The sequence below is a fragment of the Simochromis diagramma genome, unplaced genomic scaffold (assembly GCF_900408965.1).
Source record: "Simochromis diagramma unplaced genomic scaffold, fSimDia1.1 OVJJ01000773.1, whole genome shotgun sequence".
Classification (NCBI taxonomy): Eukaryota; Metazoa; Chordata; class Actinopteri; order Cichliformes; family Cichlidae; genus Simochromis; species Simochromis diagramma.
In genome coordinates, this window is record NW_024386807.1 from 525,366 (window position 1) to 548,631 (window position 23,266).

General features: G+C 49.8%; 3 protein-coding genes and 1 long non-coding RNA gene across 6 annotated transcripts in view; 1 reads left to right on the top strand and 3 right to left on the bottom strand.

The window, feature by feature from the left end:
* Positions 1–973: 973 nt before the first annotated feature.
* Positions 974–8,742, bottom strand: ik (IK cytokine). Its single transcript, XM_040027112.1, has 20 exons — positions 8,416–8,742; positions 7,744–7,810; positions 7,555–7,647; positions 7,418–7,477; positions 6,874–7,041; positions 5,656–5,770; positions 5,508–5,578; positions 4,986–5,032; positions 4,605–4,768; positions 4,373–4,481; positions 4,075–4,114; positions 3,821–3,974; positions 3,729–3,747; positions 3,562–3,646; positions 2,322–2,408; positions 2,148–2,205; positions 1,987–2,075; positions 1,782–1,890; positions 1,301–1,335; positions 974–1,188 (listed from the first exon to the last, which is right to left on the bottom strand). Exons 1-20 carry the CDS (start codon positions 8,423–8,425, stop codon positions 1,161–1,163), a joined length of 1,608 nt encoding a protein of 535 aa, XP_039883046.1. The 5' UTR covers positions 8,426–8,742; the 3' UTR covers positions 974–1,160.
* Positions 5,039–5,527, top strand: LOC120730665. 2 transcript variants are annotated; one of them, XR_005695168.1, is made up of 3 exons: positions 5,039–5,181; positions 5,244–5,301; positions 5,417–5,527. It is a non-coding gene; the product is annotated as an uncharacterized LOC120730665 (long non-coding RNA). The 2 variants fall into 2 exon arrangements; XR_005695169.1 differs by having other exon boundaries at positions 5,040–5,153; positions 5,210–5,301.
* Positions 8,743–9,488: 746 nt separating the features above from the next.
* On the bottom strand, positions 9,489–11,078 carry ndufa2 (NADH:ubiquinone oxidoreductase subunit A2). The gene is made up of 3 exons (XM_040027113.1): positions 10,933–11,078; positions 9,800–9,906; positions 9,489–9,713 (listed from the first exon to the last, which is right to left on the bottom strand). Exons 1-3 carry the CDS (start codon positions 11,034–11,036, stop codon positions 9,622–9,624), a joined length of 303 nt encoding a protein of 100 aa, XP_039883047.1. The 5' UTR covers positions 11,037–11,078; the 3' UTR covers positions 9,489–9,621.
* Positions 11,079–13,033: 1,955 nt separating this feature from the next.
* LOC120730666 (A disintegrin and metalloproteinase with thrombospondin motifs 2-like) overlaps positions 13,034–23,266 on the bottom strand; it is a 32,690-nt gene continuing 22,457 nt past the window's right edge. For both annotated transcript variants that reach the window (XM_040027114.1, XM_040027116.1), the window contains 15 exons: positions 22,278–22,391; positions 21,661–21,806; positions 21,496–21,585; positions 21,331–21,413; positions 20,423–20,556; positions 20,165–20,288; positions 19,523–19,603; positions 19,270–19,439; positions 19,019–19,178; positions 16,104–16,236; positions 15,815–16,025; positions 15,606–15,735; positions 15,441–15,515; positions 14,409–14,592; positions 13,034–14,158 (listed from right to left, as the gene is read on the bottom strand). In XM_040027114.1, coding sequence (XP_039883048.1) covers positions 13,408–14,158; positions 14,409–14,592; positions 15,441–15,515; positions 15,606–15,735; positions 15,815–16,025; positions 16,104–16,236; positions 19,019–19,178; positions 19,270–19,439; positions 19,523–19,603; positions 20,165–20,288; positions 20,423–20,556; positions 21,331–21,413; positions 21,496–21,585; positions 21,661–21,806; positions 22,278–22,391 — 2,586 coding nt within the window. In that variant the 3' untranslated portion in view covers positions 13,034–13,407. The remainder of the gene's footprint in view (positions 14,159–14,408; positions 14,593–15,440; positions 15,516–15,605; positions 15,736–15,814; positions 16,026–16,103; positions 16,237–19,018; positions 19,179–19,269; positions 19,440–19,522; positions 19,604–20,164; positions 20,289–20,422; positions 20,557–21,330; positions 21,414–21,495; positions 21,586–21,660; positions 21,807–22,277; positions 22,392–23,266) is intronic.

Below are 23,266 nucleotides of genomic sequence, written 5' to 3' on the forward strand. Positions count from 1 at the left end.
AAAATTAATTGCGATCTAGCAATTCAATGAGGCATCCACCCTATTTATTGAAAAGTATCGGTATCGGCGATACTGGCCCGTATTTACTTGGTATCGGATCAATACCAAAATATGCAGTATGGCCAGTGTTGGGGAGTAACGGAATACGTTACAGAATACATTTCGGGGCATGTATTCTGTAATGGAATACATTTTAAAAGTAACCTTCCCAACACTGAGTATGGCACACCACTACTGACGACCTCGCTAACCAGTTCCTGTGGATCTGTGATGTGACCTCTGACACTCAGCAGATGTGGGCGTAAACGTCTGCTGCTCGTCCAGACTCGAGCGAGCACTCGCTGTCTAACATCTACCACAGCCAATCAGTGTTTGTGATGTCATCATTCCAGTTTACTTACTTTAAATGAAAATTAGATTAGCTTCTTAGATTAGCACGTCTAGCGTTAGCACATTTTGTGAGTCTGCCAGCTGTGAGCTCAGAGGACAGATGTGATTTCTATCCTCTGATTGGCTAAAAACAGGTGAAGCTAAAACTACAGTGATGAGTAACAATAACCTGACGACACAGCTTTAAGGACTGTAAGCTTTCTGTGTGACGGCCAGCAGGGGGCGACGCCACTGAGCTTCGTCACTGTAAATATTGTTCATCCATAAGAGCTGACTGGTTAACAGGTTGTGACTGATGAGTTGGTAGCCAATGCGAGAGCAGTGTGAAGTTTACTCTGAGCGGCCATCTTGGTCACTCATGTGGGCGTCTATTTTACTTTAGGCCAGATCTCGAATATCGTAATCTTCCCGTTCACAGACATCAGTGATACAAACTCAGGTTGTGAGGTCACGACGTCACACGTGTTAAAAATGATACTAATCAGTCTGTTCCTGGCCCCGCCCACTGCAGCTCCATGGATACAGCTGATCAGCACACATCCTCCTGATTGGCCGTCTTTATAGAGAAACCGCAATCACAGCAGATGTTTGGATATTTTTATTCTCACAAAACAAACTGATCAATAAGAACAGCTAATCAATAACAATACACACTTATCAGGGTCAGTGACCTCTGACCTCACAGCATCTCTGTACATTTACATGTTTCTAAACTAACATGAAGCCGATCGATACACGATCGATTTAGCTGCTGGGTCTGCGGGGCGTCTTCAGTATTTTGGTCTCTTCACGTCGACCCTGAAAAAATAAAAGTCTTCCATCATTTATGATGTCATACATAAGGTCACTGCTGCCTGATTGGCTGACAAAGTGTTAAACGAGGAGCTGAGAACAAACAGGAAGTAGTTACCCGTCAGCCTCCATCTTCTTCCTCTTCTCGATGATCTGAAACAAAAACAGCTGCTTCAGCGTCGTGTTTGATTGGTTTACAGCGTGTGTGTGTCTGTGTGTGTCTGTGTTCACTCTGCCTGTGTGTGCGTGTCTGTCTCACACGATCTGATATCGTCGTGTTTGTGTTCCCAGATCAACATTGCAAGTGACCAATCAGAATGTTGTGACGTCATACTTTTGGGACTTTGGGAAAAACCGCCGTGAAACAAAAAACTGTACTTAAGCTGCGAGAAACCGCCTCTGTCCGCCGATCAACGGACCCTGACCCTTTAATAAACGCTGAGCAGAACTGATATTGTCCGTGCAACATTGGAATTTCACAAATGCCCGAATGTCTTGGCGCGCCAAAGAATAACGTCACAACAATGTGATTGGTCACTTGCAATGTTGAACCTGGAACAACACCAACACGACGATGTCAGATCATCCGTCTCTCTCACCGCGCTGATCTTCTTCCACTGGCGGTCGAGCTCTGCCTTCTCATTGGTCTCTTTGAAACGTCGTGTCTTCCTGCCTTCAGACATCTTGATGCCGTACTGGAAGGCAGCCCTGTAGACACACACACACACAGAGTGAATACACACACACACAGACACACACACAGGCTGCCTGTCAGTCAGAGCGGAGGGACACAGTAGCACGCACTTGGGCAGCGCCTCCTTGTTGTTCATGTAATCCGAGTACTCCTCCTGAGTGTCGAAGTCCCAGCGGCCCAGAGGACCCTTCTTATTGCCCTGGAACACACAGAAAAGCATCATGTTGCTATGTGAGGATGAGCTGCAGTGCATGCTGGGAGTCAGAGTTACCTGGTCCATCTTACTGTAGTCCACCTCTTCATCACTGTCCACGGCCAGGTCGTCCATCCTACACACACAGATGTAGTCACACACACCTGAAGGTTAACGCACCGTGTGTCTGTGTGTGTCTGTGCGTGCGTCTGTGAGTGTGTCTGTGTGTGTGTCTGTGTGTGTGTGTCTTACGTAGCAGGGTAACACTCTGCGTATGAGTTTGATCCTCCAAAAAAATCTCCCAGCTGCTCCTTACTGGAGTCTCTCCTCTGAGAGCCAGTACACACCAGCTAAGGACAAGTACTGCAGTAACACCACACACACACACACACACACACACAAACACACACACACGCACACACACACAGTACTGGTGTCGGTACCCTGTATCACTATACCACATACATACATGTATCTATATTGTGTATTTTCTTGTGTGTAGTACTACAGTTGTTCAGTATGCTGAGGCGCTACTACTCCAGCTCAGGCGCTACTACTCCGCCCCGCTCAGGCGTTACTACTCCCGCTCAGGCGCTACTACTCCCGCTCAGGCGCTACTACTCCCGCTCAGGCGCTACTACTCCCGCTCAGGCGCTACTACTCCCGCTCAGGCGCTACTACTCCAGCTCAGGCGTTACTACTCCCGCTCAGGCGCTACTACTCCCGCTCAGGCGTTACTACTCCCGCTCAGGCGCTACTACTCCCGCTCAGGCGCTACTACTCCAGCTCAGGCGTTACTACTCCCCCTCAGGCGTTACTACTCCCCCTCAGGCGCTACTACTCCAGCTCAGGCGCTACTACTCCCGCTCAGGCGCTACTACTCCCGCTCAGGCGCTACTACTCCCGCTCAGGCGTTACTACTCCAGCTCAGGCGCTACTACTCCAGCTCAGGCGTTACTACTCCCGCTCAGGCGTTACTACTCCCGCTCAGGCGTTACTACTCCCGCTCAGGCGTTACTACTCCCGCTCAGGCGCTACTACTCCCGCTCAGGCGCTACTACTCCAGCTCAGGCGCTACTACTCCAGCTCAGGCGCTACTACTCCAGCTCAGGCGTTACTACTCCCGCTCAGGCGTTACTACTCCCGCTCAGGCGTTACTACTCCCGCTCAGGCGTTACTACTCCCGCTCAGGCGCTACTACTCCCGCTCAGGCGCTACTACTCCCGCTCAGGCGCTACTACTCCAGCTCAGGCGTTACTACTCCCCCTCAGGCGTTACTACTCCCGATCAGGCGCTATTACTCCCGCTCCATCCCAGCAGCTGTGACATCACCGGAACACCTGAGCCCCATACAGGTGAGCGAGAACATCACCTGTAACACAACATGAGCACAGACTTTACCTGCGCACAGGTAAACCAGCTCAGACAGAAGCTGGTGTGGTACAGTAAGCCCCACCCACTCATACAACAGTCCAATCATAAACAAGGATATGGCTCCTGGCTCTGCCATTGGCTGCCCGCTGCTCCTGCAAACTTCTCATTGATCATCTTGATCTGGTCTCTGACTGATCCTGGACCTGCCACAGACGCAGCATCCATCAGTTATCGATCAGCTGTCATTGGTCAGAACGATCGTGTGAGTCACAGTGAGGAGCTTACCTGTGTCCACCTCCATCACCTGCAGAGACACACACACAGTTAGAACCACACGGGTAAACCAGGCACAAACAAACCCTGCCCCCCAACATCACCTGGTGCTCGTCGCCTCGCGGTTTCTCAAAGTAGGTGTGTCTGCGGCTCTTGGTGTCGTCGTCACGGTCACGCTCCCGGTCTCTGTCCCGGTGACGCTCTTTCTCTTTGGTGGGTTTGGTGGACGGGATATAGTCCCCGATGTCCTCAAAGATACTGAAACACACACACATTATAAACACACACACACTATAAACACACACACACACACTATAAACACACACACTCGTGATGAGGCGATGTGGGGTGAACTGACCTGAGATCAGCCTCTGGAGCTCTCTTATCGTCCAGTTTACCTGAAACACAAACAGGTGAGTGCTTGACTAAGAAAAATGGTCTGTATCTATATATTTATATATATTACTCGTCCCTAAGGACCCCAAAGCGCTTCACACATCCAGTCATCCACCCATTCACACACTGGTGATGGCAGCTACATTGTAGCCACCCTGGGGCGCACTGACAGAGGCGAGGCTGCCGGCCACTGGCGCCACCGGGCCCTCTGGCACACCTGCAGAGCGTCAGGAGAACATCCAGCAGCTGTGCAGACTCACCTTTGTCCTTCTTCTTGATCTTCTTGTGGCGGGTTCCCTGCCTGAGGTAGGACAGGATCTGAGTCAGCTTGGAGATCACGATGTCGTTGGTGGTCAGGGTGGTCTGAGCCTGAGAGACAGAACATGAGAGAACGTGAGGGAACGATCTCAGGGCTCTGCGATATTGAAATCATTCAGCTGGAGAACTCGGATGTTTTGGCGTGGCGATGACGCGGCGAGGACTCGGCCTCACCTCCATGCTGGGACAGTCCGCCTTGCTGCGGATCAGCGTGGTGGGGATGTCGGTGTCGGTGAACTCGTCGTCCAGGTCGACCACGTACGCCATCCTGCCGGGCAGGAAGAGCTCGTTCCTCTCGGCCACGCCGGACCTGAACACCACGCGGTAGATGTTCCTGCCTGAGCGAACACGGAGACACCGGGAACGCCGGGTTCAATATTCACGTTCACATGATTTCTCCACCAAAATATTCACGCTGTTCTAAAAAGATTCCGTTTCATCCGGAGACGATCCTCCTTTATTCCTGAACGCTCCAGACTCACAACAGTCACACCTCCCCTCCCTCACCTCCTCCTCCCCCCACATCCACACCTTCCTCCAGAAAACACGACTCACCCAGACGAGTCTTAAACTCCATCTTCTCCTCGGGCTCCACGTCCTTCCTGACAGACAGGGGAGGGGTCAAAGGTCACACGGAGACAGGCAAGGGATCAAAGGTCACAGGGACGGACAGATTAGAGATTAGAGGTCAAAGGTCATATAGAGATAGATTAGGGGTCAAAGGTCACATAGACGGGTGCGGGGGTCAAAGGTCACATAGACGGGTGCGGGGGTCAAAGGTCACATAGACAAGTAAAAAAGAGGGGGTCAAAGGCCACACAGATGGGTGAGGGTCAAAGGTCACACAGACCGATAGGTGCGGGAGTCAAAGGTCACACAGAGACAGTCAAGGAATCAAAGTTCACAGGGACAGACAGATTAGAGGTCAAAGGTCATATAGAGATAGATTAGGGGTCAAAGGTCACACAGATGGGTGAGGGTCAAAGGTCACACAGACAGACAGGTGAGGGGTCAAAGGTCACAGAGGCAGGTGAGGTTCTGATCGCAGGGCTGCAGCTCTGCTCCGTGGTTCCTTACTTGGCTTCTTTCTGGACCTTCTCCATCATGTCTTCTTCTTCCTTCTCCTTGCTGGTGATCTCAGCTCTCACCTGTAACACACACACAGGTAAACAGCTGAGCAGGTAACACACCCGCACAGGTTATCCCGACGACCGCGACCTCTGACCTTCTGCAGCAGGGCGAAGTCCAGACCTTTCACCAAGTGAGTGTGCTCCATGTCACCTCCCAAGAACTTGGACTCCTGGATCAACTGACGCCGCTTCTCTGCTGCCGACTTATCGCTGACACGCACACACGCACACACAGACACACGCGCACACAGACACACACGCACACAGAGACACACGCACACACACACAGACACACACACACACAGAGACACACGCACACACAGAGACACACGCACACACACAGACACACACACACACACAGACACACACACGCAGACACAGACACACACAGACACAGACACATGCAGACACACGCAGACACACACAGACACACGCAGACACACGCAGACACACACACACGCAGACACACACGCAGACACACACGCAGACACACACACGCAGACACGCGCGCACACACAGACACACACGCAGACACACACAGACACAGACACACACGCAGACACAGACACACGCACGCACACGCGCACACAGACACACACACGCACAGACACACGCACACACAGAGACACACGCACACACAGAGACACATGCACACACACAGACACACACACGCAGACACAGACACACACAGACACAGACACATGCAGACACACGCAGACACACACAGACACACACACGCACACACAGACACACGCGCACACACAGACACACGCGCACACACAGACACACGCGCACACACAGACACACACGCAGACACACACAGACACACGCAGACACAGACACACGCACGCACACACACAGACACACACACGCAGACACAGACACACGCACACGCGCACACACAGACACACGCGCACACACAGACACACACACGCACACACAGACACACACGCACACACAGACACACGCGCACACACAGACACACACGCAGACACACACAGACACACGCAGACACAGACACACGCACACAACAGACGCACACGCGCACACACAGACACACGCGCACACAGACACACACACGCACACACACAGACACACACACGCAGACACAGACACACGCACACGCGCACACACAGACACACGCGCACACACAGACACACACACGCACACACACAGACACACACACGCGCGCACACAGACACACGCGCGCACACAGACGCACACACAGGTGAATGATGAGAGTTTAGTTAGAATGATAATGACCCGTTCTTCTCAGCGCGGCCATGTTGGGGTCATCGATGGCTGGTACTCACGCCTCGGCGGTCGGCCCGACAGCTCGGTAGTTTGCCGTAGTGCTGATGAGCTCGGTCTCCTCGTAGTCCTTGTTGACGCCATCTCGCCGCTCTCTCGCTCGGTCTCGGTACTTCTCGGCGAGCTCGCGCTCACGCTCCATCTCCTGCTGACGCAGCTTCGCATAGTAACTGCAACCAAACCACAGCTGATCAATAATCAATAACGTGCATTTGAGGGTCAGAGCGGCGCCGTCTGAGACCCTGAGTGCTGTGGACTGCTGTATGTGTCGACAAATTTAACGCTCTCGTGCACATCACAGGTGAAAACGTCTGTCCAGGCTTTTTATTATTAATAATAAAAACTGTTAAATGTCGTGAACATTCATTTCTTTCCTTCCAGAATATTCCCGTGTTTCCACAATCCCGTCATAATCCCGGCTAATGTTAACAGTCCTGTGATGCGCCCAGCTGCCATCTTTCACTCAGCGAGCTATCAGCTCTGTGGAGGCCAGGTGACCTTTGACCTGCAGTTTTCTGATGTAACAAACGTCCAATCGGCACCCACCTCTTCTTCTTTCTCCTCCTCGCTGCGGGGTCCTCATCCTCGTTGTAGTCCCTCGGCATTCTGGGAAATTAAAAACACAGACATGTCAGCTGTGCTGCGAGTAAACACCCGTCTGCTCTCTCCGTGACATCACTCACTCATGATGTCTGGACTTGGAGGGCGGGGCCGAGGAGGGCGTTGCCCGCGGCGTCATCAGCAGCTTCCTGAAGTCATCATTGGTCAGTTTGGACCTGAGGACAGATGGGCACACACACATTAAAACAAAGAAATACACAGTAACACAGCAGTAGCAGCGAGGAGTGTTTATCAGTGTGTGTGTGACTCACTGAGCTGCAGCTCGGTGGTCGTCCATGTCGTGGCCCTCAGGAGCCAGAGGGTTGGAGTACGTCTCAGCTGCAAGACAGGCAGATGTTAGAGCACAGGCAGATGTTAGAGCACAGGCAGATGTTAGAGCACAGGCAGATGTTAGAGCACAGGCAGATGTTAGAGCACAGGCAGATGTTAGAGCACAGGCAGATGTTAGAGCACAGGCAGACAGCAGGGCCGCCTCGTTTAAAAGGACACAGCTGGGAGCTGCTCTGCTCTTTATATGTTCCCTGTTTTACACTGAAACAAATAACTGCAGATTTCATGGAAACTATTTGATTTCGACGTAAACCGGCTTGGCCCATGTGTAGAGGGACTCCTTCCCTGTGCTACAGTTTTACTAACAACCTCTCAACAGACGGAGCAAGGCCGCTTTAAAGCGGCAGAAGTGTGAGCGGAGTCTGGTGTGGCGCAGTGAGAGGAGAAGCTTGGCTAATAGCTGCTGTCAGAGGCTTTTTCTGTTCAACTGTTCGGTCCAGTTCAGCACTCGTGCTCCCAAAGCCGTGTTTATTTCAATAATGTATCGAATAATTGCTGTTTTTATTGCATCTGTTTTTAAGTAAACAAACAGCTAACGGCTAACAGCCCGTAAAATGACTGTTAGCATGCTAACATGCGGAGCTAACGCTTACTTTCAGGCATCTCTGCGGGCAGCTGCTTCTCCTGCGGTCTGAATCTGGCACGGTCCGGTCACAGGGACAAACTAAGGCTCGGTGTTCGGGTTTCTCTGAGCTGCTGCGGGTCTCTTTGCTCCAGCCAAGCTCCGAGTTAGCTGTGAGGAGAGCTACCGTGCTGTGACGTCACGTCCGTTTTAGTTAGAGAAGAGACACAGCACCTCCTGCAGGAGGAGAGGAGACACCGCAGGACAGACAGCGGCGTCAATGAACACCGCGAGATAAAAAACACAACAAAATTGTACAAATCCGGTTAAAATGAGTTGAAAATAGGAAATAAATAAAAAAAATAAAGTTATAATAAAATACAGGCCAAATACTGTCTGTGTTTAAAGATCATTTTCATGTAGTTTAAATAAGGAGTTCTTTGATTTGATGGAGGAAAGGTTTGTTCTGCGTCACTGAGGTTTTTATTCACAGCTCAACTTTGTTCCTCACACACTGAAACACCCGCAGCTCTCCTGCCCGGTCACGTGTTGTTTCTCTGGCTCACAGCGCCCCCCGCAGGTCAGCGGAGCCACAGCTGAAGGTTCTCCAGGACCAGCTGGTGCTCGCTGCTGCGCCACCTTCAGGACTCACACAGCTTCACTCAGAGCTCCTTCAACAAACTCCAAACTCCAGATAACCAGTGTTTGTTTCACTGAGCCTGAACCATCTAAACCAGTCAGACCCAAACAAACCCTCTAAATCCAGTAAAATCACATAAACCTGCCAAGAGGCGATGAAACTGAGTCTGTTCCCATTAAGAAACCTTAAAACCAGTTAAACTACGTGATCCTCCTAAAATATCAGTTCATTTCCTGTACATTTATACACTCAGAGTAAAAATATCTGAAATCCAGTTAAATGCTCCCAGGAAACTCGTTTTAAACCCACTAAGAGCAAATTAAACTTCTTATTGCTAATTTCAACATAAACAGCCTGTGAAATAATCTGACTTTAACTCGGGAAAAACTTTGGATGTGTCAATAAACTCCCAGTAAACCCACAGGAGCCCTGCTGATGGACCCAGTGACCTCACAGTAAACAGAGACCTTCACATGTTCTCTTTATTCACATCAGCACATTTACAGAAACAAAAACAGGTCAGTGAATGGACTGAACCACTGCGGGCTCAGACGGGGGTCAGGGCTTGGACTGAACCACTGCGGGCTCAGACAGGGGTCAGGGCTTGGACTGAGCCAGAGTCTGCAGAGCTTTGGCCACCTGATCAGCTGACATGTTCTCCACGGAGACGCTCGTCTCTTTCCCAAAATCTGAACAGAGACAGGGATCAATAACAGGTCAATACACAGGTGACGCATCTGAGTGTCCCGTGATGCGGAGCGTGAGGGGGGCTCACCGTATCGGGCCCAGAGCCGGGCCTGGACTCCAGAACACTCCCGGATCAGGATGGGGAATTCCGGGTTGGACCTCTTCAGGGTCACGTAGTTCTGCTCCACAAACTCTCTGAAACACAGGGGGGGGGGGGAAGGTCAGCTGACCTGTGACCACAGCAGGAGCCTCACCTGTCTGAGTTTCACCTGAACAACTCTGTTTATTAATCCCACAGGAAGTGATGATGTCACAGAGACATAAACAGTGACAGCATAGATGACACTAATCAACGTACGCCGAGGCGTCCGCTCATCAGACGGCGTCCTCTGCAGGACGTTCAGTCAGAGGGACCCTGAACCTGCAGGTGAACTACAACAAAATGAAAAATAAAGCATGGCCGCTGTTTATTCATCTGCTCATCATTATTCTGTTACTAATGAACGGATTGATCCATAAATCAATACTGTCACGTGTCAGTGTTTTCCTCACACGACCAGATTACCAACAGTCCGCGTGCTCTTATTTTGAAGGGTCAGTCCCTGCTAATGGGCAGCAAGGAGATGAAGGAGCTCCTTAATCTGACCTCCAGCTCCTCGTCTCCTCCATAACCTGACTCCTGCTGCAGGTCAACTCTCTCTCCTCAGCTAATCACAGCGTGACGATGATGAAATCTCCTTCACCTTCATCTGTCTGTGGTCCTGTGGGTTCACACGGGTCACAGCGGTGAGTCATACTGTGATCATGGATCCCGAGTGGCCGGCTCAGGTGTGTGTGTCACTGCGCAGACTCAGAGGTCTCCACCATGAACAAACACCTGGAACATAAACTACATAAGACTCACAGCCGAACATCTGCAGGAGCCAGGGCTTCTGTCCAGATGTGAGTCAAACCTCTGCCTCGGTGTGTTTCCTTTAGCAGCTTTGTTGTTTACTGAGCTGCTGCTCTCATCTCTCTTTATGAGTCTTCACGTGCTCAGACACATTTATCCTGACAGCACTCACAGGGGTCAAACCTGCAAACCTCTCACTGTAAACCTGAGTCCGCGACGCTGTTAGCCGCTAGCTGTTAGCCGCTAGCTGTTAGCTGTCCTTCGCTAATGACCGCTCTGTAAAACCATCACCGGCTCTTCTCGCCTCAGCAGCCCGGCTCTGAGCTCACCTGGCCCCCTTACTGGCCGCGGAGGTCTGGCAGAGATGCAGGCGGATCTCTCGGAGGTTTTTACCCAAAGTGGAGCCCAGATTCCTCACCACGGCGGCCGCCATCTTAGCTTCCTGTCAAGGACGGAGTGTGTCACTGCAGCCCCGAGTTTATCCTGACAGGAGCAACATTCAACCCCGAGTTTATCCTGACAGGAGCAACATTCAACCCCGAGTTTATCCTGAGAGGAGCAACATTCAACCCCGAGTTTATCCTGAGAGGAGCAACATTCAACCCCGAGTTTATCCTGAGAGGAGCAACATCCAACCCCGAGTTTATCCTGAGAGGAGCAACATTCAACCCCGAGTTTATCCTAGGACATTACCGAGTTAGAGCAACATTCAACCCCGAGTTTATCCTGACAGGAGCAACATTCAACCCCGAGTTTATCCTGAGAGGAGCAACATTCAACCCCGAGTTTATCCTGACAGGAGCAACATTCAACCCTGAGTTTATCCTGACAGGCAGACACTGTTTTGAGTGGTTTCTCTGGTCGTTTATTACAAACAGTTAGCTCTTAAATAAATTCACAAAGTATCTCAAATCATATGTCAAATAACTCAATTATGTTTCACAAGATTTTATGATTTTAATGATCCATAATGGTGAAAAACACCTTTAAGCACAGATATATTTTACTTTAAATGAACCTGAGCTGCTGTTTCACTGCAGATTAAAGACTGATGACTGATATCTACACATCAGTCAGCAGGTGTGTGATGTTGCTCTGGCCAGCAGGGGGCGTTGCCAGCTCCCCTCACAGGGAAACTCTCCCAGGTAGTGTCAGTGATTTCCAGTAAGACCGGTGGCTCCAGCGTTCCCCAGACCTCCTGTGAAGGACTCTGATCATCAATCAGTTATCAGTTACAAAGAGATCAGTTAGTAACATCAGCCGTGACATCAGCCGTCTCCCAGAGATGAAGAGGAGAGTCTGCTCCTCCACACTGAGATGACTGTGTCTGACGGAGGATCGGATCAGGACAGGGTGGAGTTCCTGTCTGTGGTTGGGGATGCTCTGGTGGAGGTCTTCTCTCTGCAGAGCTGCCCAGTCTCAGCAGTCTGGGAACCACAGATTCATGTTGGGGATAAACTGGTGAACAGTGGACGGACACGTGACTGCTCTGGTTATGAACGTGACTGGTTCCAGAGTGATTTTTACATTCTGGTAGAAAGAGGAGGGATGTGAACATCTAACTTACTTTTTCTTTTCTGATCTGATAATTCATTTTTTCTGTTTCTGTGTTTCTTTTGTTATATTTGGGTTTGAGGGCTGTTTGTGTCTGACCATCTGTTCCCAGGCTGATGTTCTTCATCGTCCTGAAATGACTCACGCTGCTCTGAGAACACATTTACTCACAGTTTAGTCTCAGGTGGACCCGCGAGCGGGTTTTTATGTTTTGATTGTTTTCTGGAGGAGACGGAGGGACAAACACAGAAAGTCGAACCATGTGTGACGTGTTTTCAAAGCAGTCAGCTTTTTCCACTGAGCGCTCCCAAACACGAAGCAATTCATCTGATCTGGATTCAGTTTGATGTCCCACAGACTGCAGCTGGAGGAGAGTTTACCGGCAGAAAAATATCTGCGACAGCCTGAAGACACGAGACACAAACAGAGATCTGATCCTGATCGTATCCAGCATGAAGCCGCATGCGTCCCACAGGACGATTAGCTTTAACCAGCACCGACATCACCGACAGCATCTCAAACACTGAACAGAACGGTTAGACTCCTGCACACAAAGTCATCTATGGTGCACCTCTGTGAAGGCCCCGTCAATGCTGAACCATATCTGCAGGTGCAGGAGCAACATCTGCTTCCATCCCCAAACAGCACTCCAGCAGCACGGCTCCAGACTGACCTGAGAACAGGCCACACCTTCACTGCAAGCATCTGCAGCCTCATGAAACCAAAATACAACAAAACAGACGCTGAGATCAACACCAAGGAAACATCAGGTTTCAGCTCAGAGGGAACAGCATGAGACGCTGTTTATCAAAATCAATAACACTGATCAGTTTGTTCCTGTGCTCTCGGTTTCTATTAAAGGATTCACTGCTTTTATTTTCATGGTAAAAACAGGGCTGGATTTTATTTTGACTTCACAAACAGAAATCATCAGTCGGGTTTCAGAGAAGACAAAAGCACAAAATGTTCCTGACACCAGAAAGCGTGAACGTGATCCAGATGTTCATGATTCAGAGGCACAGCAGCAGCTGGATGAGACTTTATTCAGAAACAGGATTATTGGTACAAACATCATGATGGTGAAACAGACCCGGGGCCTTCTGAGGATGGAGTCCACGCTCGCGCCTCTCGTGGACGAAGGCCGCTCCGAGCACAGGTGGAGGTTGTTTCAGTCTGTTTCTCATTAGCGTTAGCAGGAAGTGCGACGTCGCACGTGTCGGGACGAGCAAATGGCCAGGGGAAATCTGCGCTCAGTGCTTCCTGTCAGTCCGGCTCGCTCTGATGCGGCTTTGCCGCCGCAAAAGGTCCTGCCGTCGTTTCTCGTTCAGGAGCTGCTGGATGCGTTTGTTATGCGTTCGCTCGTGGACCTGAGGCATCCGCGGCACAAAGTAATTCTGCTGTCCTCGGCTAACGTCGCTGTCAAGTCCGACGATCTGGTACTGGACCTCGTCCACCGAGTTGTTCTCTTTCTTTGATAGCGAGAAGAAGGACGATGAAGGTAGCGCCGGTTCAGCTTCGGTCAGGTTGACTTGACTTTGGAGGCTCCGCCCTCCTGAGGATGTGGTGTTGTCACCAGGATCAGGCGATGATGTGGTGGAGAACTTTGGGATGGCAGAAGTCCAAACCAGCGCTGGCGTTTGGTCTTCAGTGTCAACAGTCTCCATGGTAACTGCAGCAGGGGGCATTGTGCGAGAATTCTTCCTGAACACATGTGTTGGAGCAGTTTGTGTGGTAATAGTATTACTGTCAGTGGTGGTTGGAGTACCCGGAAGCTCATTCAGGCCGGAGGAATCCTCGTAGGAAGAGTACTCGCTGTACTCATCATAATCCACGTAGACAAAGTCATCGGTGCTCCGTCTGGTTGGGGGTGGAGTTACAGTGAAGCTGCGCGTCGGGGTGGTGGTGATGATGTCACGAAAGACATCACTGATGGCACGGTTGTTGTCGGACCAGGTGGAGGTGAGCGCTGACGTCATGATCTCTGTGGTCAACCTCCAAGAACTAAAAAGACAAAAACAGAGTTCAGGTCTATGGCCCCGCCCTAAACCCGCCCCTGCTTCCTGCTTTAGATGAACACTTCAGTGTAAAGCCAATCAGCAGTTTCACGGTCAGCTCACTCCTGCTCTACACTTTTATTTTCAGCTTTGTCTATGTATCACACGTTTGTCTGACTGCAGGTTTTGCTCTGTGTTTGAGACTCGGACTCAGTTATATCTTTCTAAGATTCCTTTTGTTACCCGTCATGTCTGACCTGCTGTTCTCCATCGGTGTGATGGTGCCACTGAAGTTGCTGGAGATTCTGGATTTCGTGGCATTGTTGAAGTTATCCTCACTACAGGACTTGCAGCACATCTGGCGGTATCCGATGATAGAGCAGTACCGACTCAGCACCTCCATTCGACAGAACGCCGAGCGGTCGCCGCGGCACGGCTGCCCTACAGACAGAACAGTAGGACGGTGTGACTCCTGACACGTAAGACCTCAGCTACAAGTTTTACTTCAGTGGTTTGATGGGTTAGTGTGATCCTCAGAGATGTGTTAAGACACAGCAGAAAGACACGAAGCAGAAACTGTGATAGACTATAAACAGTAAAATAGCAAACAGGAGAAATGTAAACAAAAATAAGAGAAGGGGACTGAAAGTGCGAAAGAGCTTTGAAGTGGTGCAAAGAAAGGACTTGGACTGAACTGAATCTGTGAGTGTCCTGAGTGATGAGGGTTACTCATGGCTCACAATGGTGGGTGTGGGCAGGTAGTGTTTGTTAACAGTCTGACTGGTCCAGGTGAAGAAGCTGGTTGGGGCGATCGTGGCTCAAGAGTTGGGAGTTCGCCTTGTAATCGGAAGGTTGCCGGTTCGAGCCCGGCTCCGACAGTCTCGGTCGTTGTGTCCTTGGGCAAGACACTTCACCCGTTGCCTACTGGTGGTGGTCAGAGGGCCCGGTGGCGCCAGTGTCCGGCATCCTCGCCTCTGTCAGTGCGCCCCAGGGTGGCTGTGGCTACAATGTAGCTTGCCATCACCAGTGTGTGAATGGGTGGATGAACGTGTGGATGAATGGATGTGTAAAGCGCTTTGGGACTAGTAAAGCTATACAGATACAGGCCATTTACCAGGCCATTTGAGTCTGGAGGTGTGCGACCTGACTGACCTGAGACACCGACCAGAGCATTGATTCTTAGCAAACAACAGGACAGAAACCCTCAGACCACAACGTTCAGGAAGCAAGAGAAGAAGACGAGGACGTAAAGACAGACGGCAGACAGAGCAGGAGTCAGAGCGCTTTACTTGAAGAGATCTTTGGAGCCGGGAAGCTGGGGTTGGACCTGGACAGCCACTGAATGATGGCATTCTTCTGGTCACCTGCAGGGAGAGCAGCAGCACTTTAATTCCCAGCATCCATCCTTTTCCTCATTGCAACAAATGTACGGTACATGACTGGTCAGTGCCTACCACCGCAGGGCGGAGCCAGGCAGGTGCGTGTCGTGATTGGCCGAGGCTCGCTGCAGTTTCCAGCTGAACTCTCGGGATTGGAGCACGCGACCTGACGCTCCTGAGTCCCGTTCCCACACGAGACCGAACACTGCGTACACAGAGGGATCGATCAGACTGATCAGGTATTGATCTGTGGACATGTGCAACTGATAAACTGATCTTCATACCGGAGTCCAGGGCCCGGCTCTCCACACAGCGGGGCAGGGGAAGCGGTTACAGGGTTGTTTAGTCTCTGGTCGGTCATCGCCGCAGAGCCTGCTATGCACAGAGCGCCGCTGCTGCCCCCTGGAGGAGTTCTGCAGGCAGCTCACCCAGCGACGCTGCCACCCAGTCTGACCGCAGGAGGAGCTGCAGTCCTCCCAGTCTCCGGTCACCCAGCTGAGGGGAAGACATGCATCAAAAGAAGAAAAATGACTGGGTGACTGTGGGTGTGTCACGTGACCTGTAGCATGTTACCGTGCCGGGCTGCAGGCCTCGGGGTTACAGCTGCGGCTGATGGCTCTCGGTTTGCTGATATTGGAGCAGAACATCCTCTGAACCATTTTCCCATCAGCCTTCCTCCTGCAGCCGAACCTGGTGTACTGTTTTCCTGAAAACAAGGAAACATGACAGTCAGTGGTGGTCCTAGGCTGTTTGGCGCCCCGGGCGAACACTCCCTCTGCCCCCCCACCCCACACACATGCATAAAACATATTAAGGATTGTACATTAACATAAATCTGTTGTCGAAATTCACCAGAGAAACACACACATGAAGAGAGGGAGAGTATGCATAGTATGCAAACAGCTGCCAAACAGCCATCATAATTCATCACACAATGAGAACAGGACGAATCAACAACTGACAATTAATATTAAAATCTGTAACATGTTGTTTGGAGTTTAGTCTGTTACTGTTGCTATTTTTACCATTTCTTCTTGGAGCAACTGTAACCCACATCATTTCCTCAGGGATTAACAAAGTATCCTGATTCTGATTGGTTCAGGATGACCTGCCATTATCCAATCACACATCTGCTTACCTGCATCTGTTGCTAGTTTCTCCTCCTCTTTTCTCTTTTTTCTAAACTGAGCACCTGATGGCTTTGAACTTTTCTTGTCCATCTTCCACTGGTTTTAATTTTGCACTCCAGTATGAACACAAATCCCCCAACGAGGATCAGCACAACATAACCTAACAGACCTACACCTTAGTTCATAGATTCACTTTGTCTGGGTTTATTTCTGGGATTTCACACAACCCAGGATTCAAATCATGAATACATGATGGGCTTGGATTTACATCATTATGAATGAAATGTGCTCTATTTGGAAGCAGCCGCCCCCTCCCCTTTCCACGGGTTGTGTGTGAGACTTTAAATCATCAAACTGTAAATTATAAATTTTAAATTGTTATTGATCCTTTACCCCGAGTCCTAAAGTGTATATTTATTTTCTTACTCTTCTTATATTTATTGTTTGTTTACTTGCACTGCTGTAACTGGAGCCTCGTCGTCTCGTCTCTCTACTGGACTGTCTGTAGCGGAGATGACAATAAAGTTTACTTTGAATTCAGCAGCGCGCAGGCGCACCGAGCAAATTATAAGTCTGTATCATGATGTCTGGTGTTTTCCTGTTTGTTGTTTTGTTTTTATTTTGTTTTATTTTGCGAGTTGGTTATTAGATGCTGCTCCAGCCAGCCTGAGAATCCCCCGCCCCCCCGCCCTCTCCTTCCTGTGCTGCAAGCAGCAGGCGCACCTCGCAAGCGGAGGGCGCCCTTACTCCCAGCAAATGGGCGGCAGGAAACCGATTGGTGCCTGTCACTACCCGATCCGTACTGGAAACCCAATCGGTACCTTGCATGTGCAAATCTTACGTCACTTCCTCTCTTTGCCAACATTGCGACATTCAATATATTTGAATGATACGGTTAGCACCCAGTTAGCTCCTAGCATTTCTCAACAGCTCTGCCTCCTTTTCGACTACCGGGACATTTAAACAATGGATAATCCGTATACAAACAAATTCATGCTTTTCTCCTAAACAGAGAGCGTCCCCCGATTGAACAACAGCGCCGTAAAATAAGAAGAATGGCGCCGAATTACAGAGTTAATAATACAGACTTTGTAATATGTCACGTGAAGATTCAGCAGCCAGATGAAGTGTTTACTGACAACTGACAGTGATAGCGGACATCATCATCACTATTCCAACCAATCCTCTCCACACAGACAAGCATAAACACACTCGACTATCACTAAATCAAATTTAACACACGTTTGTAATGACGCTAATTCAATTTACAATAGGGTTCATTCGCTCAGTCAGCAGGTGGCAGTATCCTCGTACACAGGGGAGTAAACTGCCATTAAACGAACAGAAGAAGAAGAAAACCCTGCACATGCGCGGTACGGATCGGGGAGTCCTGATCCGTAACTATCTTTTTATTTTTCGTTTTTGTCTACATTATATTGAAATGTTTCATCATTTAAGAGATACTTGTTATTCTTAACATCTTAACAGATACTCTGACCTGTAACTATCGTAAAACGCTTCGACCGGAAGTAGACACCTTTGGCGCATGCGGAGTACCGATCAGGTTTCCGGTACGGATCGGGTAGTGACAGGGCCTGTGACATTCCCAGTATGTGCTGGCGGATGTCGGGGCAGCATGAGTACGAGCAATTTATTTATTTTTTGCCGATGCCCGTGATGCCGCCCCCCACCAAGATGCCGCCCCGAGCAACCGTCCATGTCGCCCGTATCAAAAACCGCTACTGATGACAGTTAACTGAAGTACGCCACAGCTGTTAGCCGTTAGCTGTAAGCTATTAGCTGTTAGCTGAGCTGTGTACCTCAGAGACAAGAGAGCCGATTCATGACACTGAGATATCTTAGGCTTGGCTCATACTGGCAGGAAGGCCTGGACCTACATCAGCAGTTGGTCCAGTTGAGAAGCCCATGTAGTTAAAACAATGGGAGGCACACACATTTCACCTCTGACGACAGACTCAGACCTTTGACCTTTAAAGGGGAATGCTGGGAAATCACACGGAGTACCATTTTTTCTGGTGTAGTCAGGAAGTCTGTAAAGCGTAACAGATATCCGGACTTCTTGGCTGTTAGTAAAATAAATCTTGTTCTTTGCTCACAGATTATAGATATGTAGAAACATGTTTATAGAGGAATACGCCTCAGTGAGCAGGAAAGAACTGAACTCAAGGCCTAAAATCATTATTTATCCCTCTTTCTGCAAAAAAGTCCAAGTATTCCCAAATTAAGACGACATAATAAAGCAGAACAGAAGAGCTGGGCTGACTCAGAGAAGGTGTAGAAGATGGATGATGGAGTATCGAGGAGTTGAAGTTCTAATGTTTGGAGATTCTCAGGTACCTCCTCCACAGGGTTTGGAGCAGTGCGACCACTTCTTCAGGGCCCACTCGTAGAAGATGGCGTCCTCCTGCACCAAGTTGGACTCCAGCGAGGACCGCAGGCGATCCTGGATGATGTACTTATAGGACACCGTCACCTTTGAGTCGCCATGAGAACGGACCTGACGGACAGGAGACAGCGGGGTGTTGGTAGTTCTGGTTTGTGTTAGACACACCGTGGACACTCTGGGCTTCACACACCGATGGACTTACCATGAGCACGACTCCATACTTCAGCGGCCCGGTGGTTTGGATAGACTCCTCCTCTTCCTCTTCAGTGTTCCTGTACTCCCAGGCCACGCCCTTTTCAATCACCACTCTGGATTCTGGGAGCTCGTGTTCGTCATTGAGGAAGAGATGACCTGTGTCCTGGTTCTTCATGGCTGTAGCAGGAAACAGAAAGACAGGGTGTTTCAAGAAGACCAAAGAAAAATAGGAAATCCTTATGCGTGTTCTTGATTCTTACCCAGGATGTGAGGAGTCCCCTTGAACTCCTGGATCAGCAGGTGTCGAGCTCCTTTGGGGATCTCCAGGATCTTCAGGTAACCTGGAAACAATAATCATCCAATAATGAACCGTCCAATAAAGGATCAGGATTCATGCAGCAGGAAACATCAGGAGGGTGTGAACAAACATCTGAACCACCAGCCTGGTCCAGATAAACTTTCAACCTACCTGCAGTTCCTCTGGTGTCCAGCAGAGGCAGCGGTGAGTCAGTCCTCATAGACTCCCATGTTAAAATAAACATGTTTACAGCCGGATACACGGACTGTTCTGTTCTACACGGATAACTTAAACCTGTTTATAGCTCACCTGTTTAAATTATTTTAAGGCTTAAAGTCTGCATTATTGTGGGCGTGGCCTCTTTGACTGACAGGTGGATGGTGACACAGATGGCTGCAGCTGCTAGTTGTCTGTAAGATTGACCTGAACTGGACCTCTGGACCAGCCTCTGGGCTGTTGGAGCCCTTTGGAGCATTTTTAATGACATCATGTGACCAATAACGTTGCTGCTGTGACGTCACTGTACTAACAGAAGCTGAGCTGCAGGTTTGAGTGAATTTAAAGTGGAGGCTTAAAACCAGAACTCAGTCTCAGCTCGGTTCACCTTGTTTCTTGGTGCTGCGGGTGAAGTTTCCTTTGACGATCTTACAGCTGGAGTTATCTCCTCCACACACTCCACATCGGTCCTCCTGCTTGTCTGAAGCAATCTGACCATCGCAGCCAACGTGCTGCAGGAGACGAGGAGAAGAGGAGAGGAGGAATGAGTCAGGACCACATTAAATAAAAGTTCACTGAAACAGTAAAACGTGACACAGTTCTTCAGTCAGAGGTCAACACACAGAAACTGAGACACAATAAAGACCTCACACTCTCCTCGGACGCAGACACTGTAGACGTCGTCATAGGAACATGGCGTCCCATCATGCACCATTCTTTTCATTGACACTGCGGCCGCCGTCTCCTTCGACTGACAGTACAGACGGCAGCGCTCGTCAGCTGTGACACACAAACGAGTCAGTGCAGGAGCTTCACATCATTCTGGAAACATCTGCTGACATCTGCTAACGTCTGCTCGACACTAAAGAGTTAAAGGAGGAGAGTTTTCCTCCAGCAGCAGATTCCTCACTGATGACTTTTACATGTGCGCACGCACACACACAAACACACACACGTTTCTATGTCTCTGTGAGGACCCTCAGTTACATAACGTATTTCCGAGACTATAAATCTGAAGCTGGAAACCTCGTCTGAATCTCCAAACAGGCCTTTAAAGGTTTGTCCTGAAGCGTCCTCACAGAGCACAAATCTGTCCACCAACGTCCTCTGAAACAGAAACGTCCTCACTGTAGTGCAGCGGTCCCCAACCCCCGGGCCTCGGACCGGTACCGGTCTGTGAGTCGTTTGGTACCGGGCCGCGAGAGTTGAGGCTCAGGTGTGAAATGTCTGGTTTTCAGGGTTTTTATCGGTTTTCAGCGTTATTTTGTTATCGTTTTTATCGGTCTGTTCACGTGTGTTATGAATAAATCTTCTTTTTTTCAGTACCGGTACTAGTTTTATTTTGTTGTATTTATCCGTGACACCTTAAAGGCCGGTCCATGAAAATATTGTCGGGCATAAACCGGTCCGTGGCGCAAAAAAGGTTGGGGACCACTGATGTAGTGGAGAGAGGAACCATCCTGCTGCTCTATGTGGACAGGAGCCAGAAGAGCTGCGCGTGTGTGTGTCTTTATCTGTGTGTGTGAGTGTGTGTGTGTGTGTGTGCGCGCTCACGGTCAGGGTGTTGGTACGGCAGCCAGTGGTGTTTCCGCCCCTCGTGTTCAAAAACAGGGTTCCAGACTTTGCACTGATCCTCCCTGAAACACAATCAGAACATCACAGCTGCTCACTTGACCTCTGTGAGGAAGGGGGAGGGGCCGGGCAGGTAACAGCACTCACCTGAAGTCTGTCAGTGGGGGGCAGTTCTCTTGGCTGCACAGCTGGAACTCGTAGGTGTTTCCGAAGCAGGTGCGCCCCCCGTTGGCCGGACTGAGAACAGCGACGGGTTAGTCTTACTGATTGCGCACCTGACGTGTGACATCACATAACTGACAGCTCACTCACATTGGGTTGTCACAATGTCGGGTCCGAAACCTGACCCCGCCCCCACATGTCCGGGAGCAGCTGCCATATGGACTCCACGACCCCCAGCCGCCATCTTGTCTCAGAAGGTTAGGGGTCAGCTTCATGCAGTAACCTCTGAAACAATGCTGCAACAGGAAGTTAGCGTTAGCGTAAAGACAGGAAGTACAGGAAACTGTAGGCTTTCTCCTGCAGCTTTAACCAAACCAGCCGTACTTGTTCAGTCCATCTCTACCTGCCCTGTCATGAACTTTGACCTCTAACTGAGGCCCGTCTTTGATGGAGCCGTTTGGTTTTTTGCTTGGTGTGACTTACTGGGACGTGCACTCCTGAGAACACCTGTGAATAATGTTTCTCACTGCAGAATGAAGGAAATGATCTTATTCAGGTTCCCAGGCTGATGGGAGGCAGCAGTTGCTTCTCTGAGATCACTGGAGATGTTTTTCCTCTTTAGCATTGTGCTAACAGACACCAGAACACTGCAGACCTGCAAACTGCCCAAACTTATGATCAGGTGTGTTTGAACTGCAACACCTGGCTGCTACTTACCTTTTCATGTCCTATAGAAGCAGTAAGACTCAGCCTAAATCTGTCCTCACCTTCCCCGGCCCACACTTGGTCCCGTCGAGGGGCGGGCCTTTCTTGGTCTTACAGTAGAACGGGTTGTTGTAGTCGCTGCACCACAGCTGTTTGCAGGGGTCAGTGTTCGTGTACTGCAGACACATGATGAGAAGGTCATTGGCTGCTGATGTCAGAGGAAGCATGAACGTCATCACTGCTTCAGCCTTCAGAAACACTTCTCTCTGTTCCACATCAGAACACATTTAATCTTATTTCCTGAACATCAGGTCACATGACCATCTGGGAATCCATTGGCTATCAGCTACTCTGAGGATGAGCGCCAGTATCTCAGAGACTTCCTGTTCTCATCAGCAGACACTGTTTATGAAAGCAGACAGTTTAAAAAAAGATAAAAGCACGATAAGCATTTCACTGCATATCGTACTGTGTATGACTGTGTACGTGACAAATAAAATTTGAATTTGATTTTGAATTTAAAAGTGAATAAAGTAAACTTGTGGTCAGACAATGGCGGTTTGTCTGGGGTACTTCCTGTTTATCGCCTGCACCCAAAGCCCCACAAGCACCACAGAACCAGACATCTCATGTGTGGAGGTTATTACCGTGATAAAGAGAGGAAACTGACACATTCTCAGGCAGCGCGTGATGACGAGGGAAAGATAAAACCTCGTGTTGGCACCCTGCTAAGATTTCTCAGAACAGGAAATGTGGCGAACACGGCGGCGTGAAGAAACAACCAGCAGGTAAACATCAGCTCGGGGAAGCCTTCAATGAAGCAGGACTGTAAAGTTTTCTATGAGATGTCCAGATGTGACCTGAGGCCAGCAGCAACATCTGCTGAGGATGTTAGCTAGGAGGTGACGTTACCGTGGAAACCGCTCTGGAGAGTGTTTAAAAGAAGCCGTCAGACGGATCAGCTGAGCTGAAGACTCGAGGTTTCCATCAGGACGCTGCAGTGAAGCAGCTTCCTTCAGTTCAGCTCTGATTGTTTTCCTGCTGGATCACA